Here is a 9,678-nt window from a genome sequence, read left to right on the forward strand (position 1 = left end):
TTTACCCCATCAGACAAACTTAAGGTCATCCAGCAGACTTTTGAAGAGATCTCTCAGAGTGTCCTGGCATCACTCCAGGAAGATTTCTTGTGGTCCATGGATGATTTGTTTCCTGTTTTCTTGTATGTGGTGCTACGGGCCAGGTAACCAATCTTTTCTGACTTTATTTTTAGTGAGTCCTTATTTTAACAAGTCTGCTCCTTGCATTTTCTGACCTGATGACAGAAGTATGCTCTTCCACTAGAAAAAAAAATCTACTTCTATTAATATCAACCCATTCCACTGTGGTATTACCGTTTTATTGAGCTGTTCTTTCTTTTCCCATCAAGTAGATTCAGAAGAAGGATGGACATGTAAGCAGAAATAGTTCAGCATCTTTTTCTCTTTGGGGCAGGATTAGGAATTTAGGCTCTGAAGTGCACCTCATTGAGGATCTGATGGACCCCTATCTTCAGCATGGGGAGCAGGGTATAATGTTTACCACCTTGAAGGTAAGTGCAGGTATTTAATAATTTTTTATCTTCAAATCTGTCCTTCATTTACCATATTATAAATGTCATTAGCCACTTTCTTTTTTATACAAAAGTTCAATGCAAACCTTAAATGCCTTTAGAGCACACATTGTTGATACTTTAAAACATAATAATATATTAAAGAAAAGTAGGATAAGGCAATTATCCTTTAAAATACTAAAGCAAATTATTCACTATCCAATCTTCCCTGTAAATTGATCATTCAAATTATTATAAACATTTATATTTATATAAATAATTATAACTCTAAAAAAGAAACAGAAAGGATTCTTAGTGTCCAAAAAGGTATCCCTCAGTACATCTATTTAATTGAACTAAGGAAGAACATACAAGACAGTACGTAAATAATGAATTTGGATTCTATCTTCTTTCTTTCTCTTATATTTACTGTAACCAATAAGTTATAAATGAGGTTTCTTGTTTTGGGTGCCCTCGAGGGATTGTTAGAAGTCATTTCAGTTTCCCACCTTGATTTTTCTTGGAATTTGGGAGAATCACTCTAATGTTTATTGGAAGAACAGATAGAAAATGCAAAAAAAAAAAAGAAAAAGAAAATGCCAAAAACATTTGTGAAAAAAGGTGAATAGATCTACTCTGCCAGTTAGTAAAATATTATAAAATTACAATAATTAAGATAAAATAGTATGTTAGTATCACAGGAATAGACAGGTATCTAAATGGAAGGGATAACCCCCATATTGACACTAATTATAATAAAAATTTCCCATGAAAATGGAAACCTCAAACACAAAATGGAAAAGAGAGGAATTATTTAATAAATGGTAAAAACAAAGTATTAGATAGCTTATTAGCAGTTTTGGAAAGAAGATGAAATAGCAAATTAGAGATGCTTTGGGGTTTAAATATAGAGAAACGAAGAAAGAAGGAAAGGCAGGTAAATTACAGTGAGGAAAAAACCTAGAATTTAATGTCAGGTTTCTGGCTTGGGTTAACTTTTTAAAATTTTCAACTAAAATACCATTAACCTTTTTTTTTTTTTTTTTTGTAAGAGGAGAATGAAGAAGAGTGGGAGGATGAGGAGGAGTACATTTCCATTAAATAAACTGAAAAGGGGAAGAAACTGAGAAAAATATTGGCTACAAATGACTTAGATTATTAGTGTTTATGTTATATGAAGAGTATCTCTAAATAGATCACCAAGGAAGAAACTGAATTACATGTAGAAAAATGATCAACCTCACTGTAAATCATAGTACTGCAGATTAAACAAAGTACCATTTTTGTGCCTGCTAAATTAGCAAAAATGTTTTAAAATTATGCTCAGTGCTAGCTCGGGTTAACTTTTTAAACTTTTCAACTAAAATACCATTAACATTTCTATTTATTTATTTATTTTTTTGGTAAGAGGAGAAGGAGGAGGAAGAGCACATTATTATTGTTATACTCTGTGCTGGTAGGATAATAGCCATCACTCTTTTGGAAAGCAATTGTTATAACATATAGATATAGACAACATCAAAAATGTTTGTGGAGGCTGGGCATGGTGGCTCACACCTGTAATCCCAGCATTTTGGGAAGCTGAGGCAGAAGGATTGTTTGAGGTCAAGAGTTTGAGACCAGCCTGGGCAACATAGCAAGACCTTGTCACTACAGGAAATTTAAAAACTAGCCAGGCGCAGTGGTGTGCATCTGCTGTCCCAGCTGTTCGGGTGGCTGAGGCAGGAGGATTACTTGAGGCCACGAGTTCAGGGTTGTAGTGAGCTATGATCGTGCCACTGCACTCCAGCTCGGGTGACAAAGCGAGACCTCCGTCTCAAAAGAGTTTGACTCAGTAGTTCTACTCCTGGGAATTTATCCTAAGCAATTAAAGGATGGAAAAAATTATATTATCTGGATGTGGTATTCATAGTATAAGTAATTCCCAAACCCAGATACTATCAACATCACTGAGGGTACTTCTTACAAATGGATCCCTAGAAATTCTGACTCAATCAGTCTGTAATGATGCTTAATCTTTATATTTATTAAACATACAAGGTGGTTCTGATTACAGTTCTAATGTACCTTTTAATGATCAGCATACTCTAAATGCCCAGTGGCATTTTATAGTGGCAATTTGTGATATTTCTACTTGACGAAGAATATCATTCAGCTTGTAAAAGTATTTTTTATTTGTTTTAGAGGAAAAATGAACAAAATTTGATCTATAGTAATTATAACTAAGCAAAAAAAAAAAATAGCCATTAGATAGAGGAACTAGAAGGTAACAGGGAAAAGTAAAAGCAACTAAATTTGTTGGGCCATCAACTGAATTTATTAATAAGGAATTTTCTTTCTTTAACCCCATATGCATTGCTCTGTTCATATAATTTCTTTAAAAGCAAATTTAAAATTGTTTTGAACTTTTTTCCAGGCTTGTTACTACCAGATCCAGCGTGAGAAGCTTAACTAGGCTACATAACAGCTTGAAAACTGGATTATCTACTACAGAGTTACAGCACCATCTGGAGTCTTCCTATTGTGGCAAAATAGAATGGTGTTGAAATTGGAAAGGGCTTTATGTTATTTTGGTTGTTATTTGTGAGCCTTACAAAGAGCCCTGAGCCCAGAAAAAAAGACTGTAGAGTTTAAAGGGAAAATTGAAAAGGAGGTAGAAATCGAAATTAGACTAGCCCTTGGCCTGTGTTAAGTTCTAAAAATAGCATACATCTACTGTTTGGAAAAAGAAGGGATCCCTTCCTATAGTAAAGGGTATGTCAGCTACATGAAGTTGTAAGAAAATTCCCAGTATAGCTTCTTAAATTAAAGAAGTTGATGAATGAATATTTTTGAGTTTCTGGTTTACCTGAATCCATCTGCAGTTAGTTACCCCAGAACCCTTTGCAAGAACCAGATTGTACTTGAAACTATAATGGCCACACTCTGCCTTCCTAAATCCCTTCCAATCATGTGTGCATCGTGCTTCTTTGCTGAGGGAGGGGAAAGAAGAACTTTTAAACTGCAGTTTTAACTTTTTCTAAGCTTTTCCATAATGGGAGAAGTTCTATGCAGTGACTATCACATCCTGCCCCCCAAACATGGAACATCCAAATGGGAGTTTTCTGCCTCCTGATTAAGAACATAGGAATTTTGGTTTTGGTTTCGTGACTATGCTACAGAGAGTGAATACACTGGAATTCAAACACTGACTCTGAGCTGCTTGGGAACCTCATTTGTCCGTGTGCAAACTCTGTATTCTGCGGTCTGTGAATGAGAGCCTGAGGAGCTTTTGCATGCAGGCTGTGTTTTGGAGCAGGATGAAAGATTGGAAAATATGGAAGCAAAGAACTGCATCGATCCCCAACCTGGTGTTGTGGTTCTTCCCTATACCTCGCACTGAACTCACAGATGGGAAGAAAAAGGAAACAAGCTTTGGCTTTTTCCATCTCAAAAGTATTATGGCACCTCAACATTTTAATGTTTTGCTTTTTGCTTTTTTAAAAATGTCCTATTTTAAGTTGTTGGTTTACACTGTATTAGTAACACTAGTAGTTGTTTTGAATAATATAGGTGCTCTTCCTCATCTCATCCCCTGCACACCGTGATGAGCATCCGAGTGTCCTGATTGATGTTAAATGAGTCAGCAAATGTTAATTACTTTTGAAAAAGGATCATGGTTTCTGCTCTACTTTATAATCAAGACAAGTGTTTATTAAAATACTGTTTTGGAATGTTGGCTGTAATGTAACAGCAATTTTCATAATAAATGACATTCATCTTTACGAGGTTGTTTTATGATTGTAGCAGAAATGACACAGGGGAGCCTAAAAAATTAAAGGACCCAGGTTTAGTATTTTTTTTGCCAGCATTGTACTCCAGGCCTCTTTGTATTGGCTTCAGAGGTCCCTCTGGGGTTTTAGAGATCCCTCACCTTAAAATAAACAAACTGATAATTACAGCACCTTTACTGGCAAAGAACAAATTAACTTTCTGACCCTAATAGCCCAAGGACAAGGGTCTTAAAAAGAAATCTATTATTTCTTTGAATAAAAGGCATATTTTGATAGTTACTAGTTTCTTTCTCTCAAAATTCTGGTTAGAAATATTAGATATTAGTCATCTCACAGATGTAATGTTTTCTCAAGAGGCCTTTCCATCTCGTTGCTGCCTTCTCCCAGAATGTGCCTACCCATTGTTGGAAAGAGACCACAACTTAAAGATTAGTTTCTGTTAACCAATTTGCATTTCAATGGAGGTTGTTTCAACTTTCTGAAAAAACACACAAATAACCACATTTGGCTGGTAAAGACAAATTTACTGAACATCTAACTTCTTGAGAGAGAGAGAAAGAGAGAGAGAGAGAGGGATAATATACGTAAATGGACAAAGAAAAGCTTTGCTTGAGACAAATGGACCCACTGAGAAATTCAACAACAGTAGGCCATCTCAGTTCTAAGAAAACATGTTATATTTCATCCTTTTACTGGAGTCCTAAATGAAACTGTCTAGTTATTTTAGATTCTTCATACTGTATTTATACTTTACAGATAGCATATTAAAATTGCAAATTTTTCAACTCTCTTGGGGAAAATCCCTGAATCTCCAGGCCAGTGTGTGTAAATAGAAATACCTAGCACTCATGCAGCAGTTTACAGAGATCTTTCACATGCATAACGAATGCTCACATCAGCCCTAGGAGGTAAGTATTAGCCCCATTTCTCCCCATTTTGCAGATGAGGAGTGGCTGTGATTTGCTCACTGCCAGAGCTGGGACTCCAGCCTGGAACTTCCCTACTCTAATTCCAGCATTCTTTTCCGTTATAGCTGCCAGAGGCGTCACTTCATAGCTGGGCTATGCACTGAAAGTTCTAAAGGTAAAAAATGAGTTAAAAATGAAAGCTTTGTTAAAATTAAATGCTTTTGATACGATATGCTGTGCTCAAAACACAAAGGTGTTACCTTCCCAGCTTGTGTTTTTATCTACAGTGGAGTGATAAGGAAAGCCACGTGTTTAATTTGGGTTAAAAGGGCTGATAAACCTAATAATTGCCTTTTGGTCTTCACCTTTTGCCTTACTGTCAGCAGTACCCTTTCCCATGTTCCCTTTGTGACGTTACAAATATTCTTCCTACTGACTACAATATAAATGCAATATAAAGTTTTCAAATAAAGAAATAGCTCCAATCTGAGATAGAGAATGGGCTATTTGTTAAGTTCAGAACAGTGGCTTGGTAGGGGACCAGAAGGAACTGTTTTCAATGGGCCTAATTATTATTGGTCAAAGAGTCTTCTATTTTCTCACCATAACATGAGAAAATTAATAAAGTTAATAGGTTATTGGTTTAAGGTAGCTCCACAGTTTTTCCTTTCATTAAAAATACTGTCTTCTGTTGTGGGCTGTCTGTTATCCTGAAATAATAAAAAATACTAGCGTTTTTTTAGTGTTAACTATGCGCTGGCAACTTGAGAGAAAAAATGCTAGAATGAAAGTGGAAATTATATAAATTAGAGTTTTCAGTGCAAGCAATACTTAAGAAGATTTGTGTTAGGGAAGGCTTGTGAGTAATTTAGTGGTTAGACCGGGTTAGGCATCTGTGGATTAAATCAAAGAGGATGTGCAGAGATTTTATCTGGAGCAGTGAGGTGACTTTGGCAGCTAACAGCCGACTTGTGTTTCCTACTAAAGTTTTTATCTGGATAGGAGCAACATTGCATGTTTATACTCTTGCAGGTAAGAGACCCTGCTAAATAATCCTAGGTTACCAGAAGATATCGCTTATAACTGTCTAGCTCATCTGTCAGTTTTTAATAGCTAAAGATATAATTCTGAGTAATGTAATTCAAATGGTTTAGTTTCATTGTAACTCAAATTATATGGAGAATTTTATGATTTCAAAAGAGCAGGTTTTGCTTTGAGAAGCCATTTCTTCAGTATGGAATAATGAGTTATGAAGATTGACTAAAATTGGGCATTTGTCATAGTCCTGATCAACAGCAATGGAGGAAGCCAGCCATTTTTATATGGACCATTTCTCGACTTTAAGTTTTCAAGTGCTTTTTCAAAGTTTGTTTAGTAAAAAGCATTATTTTGAAAAGCATAATAGGGGTAGGGGGTTTTGACTTTTAATATTAATCAGTACATTTTAGGAAGCTAATGGAAATACTGATTTTTTTAAAGTAATGTGACAAATTCCTTAGGAGTCAGTAACAGTAACGCAGCTTCTAGCCAATGATAAGAACTGGCCACCATTCCTGTGTTACTTAATCAGTCCAGAATTGCATGTGATCAGGTATTTACTTGTAGTCTCAATCAAGAATTCTCATTCTCAAGATAGGAGAAATAGGTAAGTCTTAACTGAAAAGTTTGGTACAGAAGTCATGGAAAGGAAGGCAAAGCAAAGATGTCACAAACTTTTGCCAGGCACTAGCATCTTTCAGGACTAAGGAAACAAAAAAGGAAAACTTTTGATTTTACTACTTGATAACACTATTGAATACCTCTTTGAATATCACATTCCTTATCTGTAAAATGATGGTGTTTCATTTGATCATCTCTAAGCTCCCCTTCAGCCCCCCCTATTTAAAGTTTGATAGGAAAGGGGGTTAAAGTCAGAATAACCAGTCCATAGTAAATTTGTCGCAGAAACTTGAAGATGACCAGGCAAGCACACTTTTAAAATTATGTACCTAAGTTGTGGAGATGAAATTTACTGTTTTTGCCTGTATGGCTGAGAAAATTTTGGTCAAAATGAGCCTTTTTGAATATATGAATTAGTTATCCAGGTAGCCCTGAAGTTGGCTGTAGATTTATTAGAAGTTATTTTAATAATTAACTTCACTATGGAACCACTGCCTGTCTATGAAGCACAGTCTATCTGTAAAGCTCCCTCACAGTAAGTTCATCTCAGAAACCCACAGTTTCTAGTGCCTCCGTCTGCTGAATGGGAAGGCCTCACTCAGCGCACCACCATTTGGGCATTAAATATGGAAGAAATCCGTCCACCTTATGATGTGCAAACAACAGCTTGTGTAATCTGCTCTGCTTCACCAAGGACATGTGATTTGTGAGATGCCCAAGGGTATCAGATGTTAAGAGTCACCCAGAGTGTGAGCCTTATCTGTCTGCTCTGACTTCTGTCTGGCAGGCACACCCTCTCCCTTCCTCTAGGGAGGAAGATGAGTTACATATACAAGTGTTGTGCTAAATGATTCAACAGAGGCTCAGAAAGCAGAACACAGGAAAAGGCATGGTTCAACTTGACTCCCTTGGGCCGGGCAGGGCGGTTTGTAGTGAGGCAAGGCAAAAGGATAATGATGTCAAGTTTGGTAGAATCTAGCAAATTACATCAATGTGACTGGAAAACTGTGTGTATGGGAAAGTTGTCTAAAATTCTGGCAGCTTTCTGTGTCGCTCTTCTTACTGCCTTAGAATTTAGAGACAATAAAATAATGATTTTTTTTTTTTCTTTTAGAAAGACTTCCTGGCTCAACTTCATAATCTGTCTAGATTCTAGGCTGTGGTTCTCAACCCTATCAGATTCAATACCCCAGTCTGTAACAACTAATTTGAAATATTTCTTTTTTTCAAAAAAATCCTAATTTATTCTTTATTGTCCTACTATAACAAATGTTGTTGGTGTCCTTCCCATATCTCCTTGGTCCTTACCATTTTGGTGCACCCTGGGCACACTTCCAACTGCCAGCACCTGCACTTACTATTTAAGAGTGTAAATGTAGCAGGCTGGAAGAGCCAGAAGTAATGCTTGCTTGGCAACATTCGTGCATAAATACCCCCACTCCCTTGTCCCTTGTTCCCCCATGGGATTAAGTTCCAGTTGCCCATAGTGGTTACTTGGTAACACACCTATTACTACTGGCTTTTTCCCCTTCCCTGCCTCCACGCCCTGCTCCCCTACTGGTATTTCCTGGGATTACTTTCTAAATTACTTGCCCTAGAGTCCTTGCTCTGTGTCTGATCCTGGAGGAACCCAAAGTAAGATACTCAACTACATATAATTTTTTAAAAAATCCATATAATGCTCTAGTAATAACATAAAGGACAAATTAAAGAAATAAAGTTGACAATACAACATTGTATAATATATTTCAATATGTAAACATAGAACATCACTATACCAAAAGATATAATGAACTAACATGTGTGAACCTATATAAAAATCTACCAGGGATGTAGCAGCTTGTTGTAGTGATTCCCTAAATACCACAAGCAGCATTACCATTAATGACATGATTTTCCAAATTGGTGAGCAACTTGGTAAAGTTTAAAGCAAAACAAAGTAAATGTATTCTTCAGTTATGGTGGTAGCATTCCATCAAATTCATTGTGTATTAAGCCTGTGCAAAAATATTTTGTTTATATGTAAAGAAAAGTTGGGTTCTAGGTTCAGATAGTTATTAATATATATTTTTTTCAGTGACATGAGTTCAGCAGGACATTTGAAAGTTATATAGGGAATGAGGTGATTCCTCATTGTGTTGGTAGGACAACTTCTGGGAAACTTCCTTAAAGAGCAGTGGACATGTTCCCCTTGCTCTTGTTTTCTTAATCCCTTCCCCCATCCTGCTGGCTGAAATGTAGGAAATGATGGCTGGAGCTCCAGCAACCATCTTGGAGCAGGTAGATGAGGACCATGCCACACCCCAGGGAGCTGGAAGGAACAGTGAGCTGGAAGGAGCCTGTTCCCTGAGGACATCATAGAGCAAGGCTGCCCTACCAGCCCTGGCTTGCCTCTGCCTCTGAACTTTCATGTGAGCAAAATATGAACTTCTAATCTAAGGCACTATAATTTTGGGTTTCTGTTTCTTGAAACTAAACCTACCTAAAGCAATATAGAAAATAAAGATTAAAATAGGCATTTCAAATTAGTTGTTAAAGACTGGTATTGAATTTGACAGGGTTAAGAACAACTACCTAGAATCTAGATAGATTATGGGGTTCAGGCAGGAAAATTATCTAGAAAAAAACAGACTGTTTTTATGTTGTCTCTAAATGCTCAGAGAATGCCTTACTAGTAACCCATAACTCTTCCAATTATGATCAGCTAGTTCTTCTAATGAAGAACTGTAAGGTACGATGAGAGGGAACAGGGCACCTGAATACAGTCAGGCCAGGGAAGACTCTTCTGAGCTCTGATGGGCAAAGAGGTGGAAGATAGATAAATATAACATTATTTGTCGCTTGTTA

At 36.6% G+C, this 9,678-nt stretch overlaps 1 protein-coding gene across 1 annotated transcript in view; it reads left to right on the forward strand.

The window, feature by feature from the left end:
* ALS2 (amyotrophic lateral sclerosis 2 (juvenile)) overlaps positions 1-4,255 on the forward strand; it is a 100,303-nt gene extending 96,048 nt beyond the window's left edge. Inside the window, exons 30-32 of the mRNA XM_012655087.1 lie at positions 1-143; positions 395-491; positions 2,908-4,255. The exon at positions 1-143 is cut by the window's left edge and continues 9 nt beyond it. Coding sequence (XP_012510541.1) covers positions 1-143; positions 395-491; positions 2,908-2,946 — 279 coding nt within the window. The 3' untranslated portion in view covers positions 2,947-4,255. The remainder of the gene's footprint in view (positions 144-394; positions 492-2,907) is intronic.
* Positions 4,256-9,678: the final 5,423 nt, after the last annotated feature.

This window comes from Propithecus coquereli, unplaced genomic scaffold, assembly GCF_000956105.1.
Source record: "Propithecus coquereli isolate 6110/MARCELLA unplaced genomic scaffold, Pcoq_1.0 Scaffold113, whole genome shotgun sequence".
Classification (NCBI taxonomy): Eukaryota; Metazoa; Chordata; class Mammalia; order Primates; family Indriidae; genus Propithecus; species Propithecus coquereli.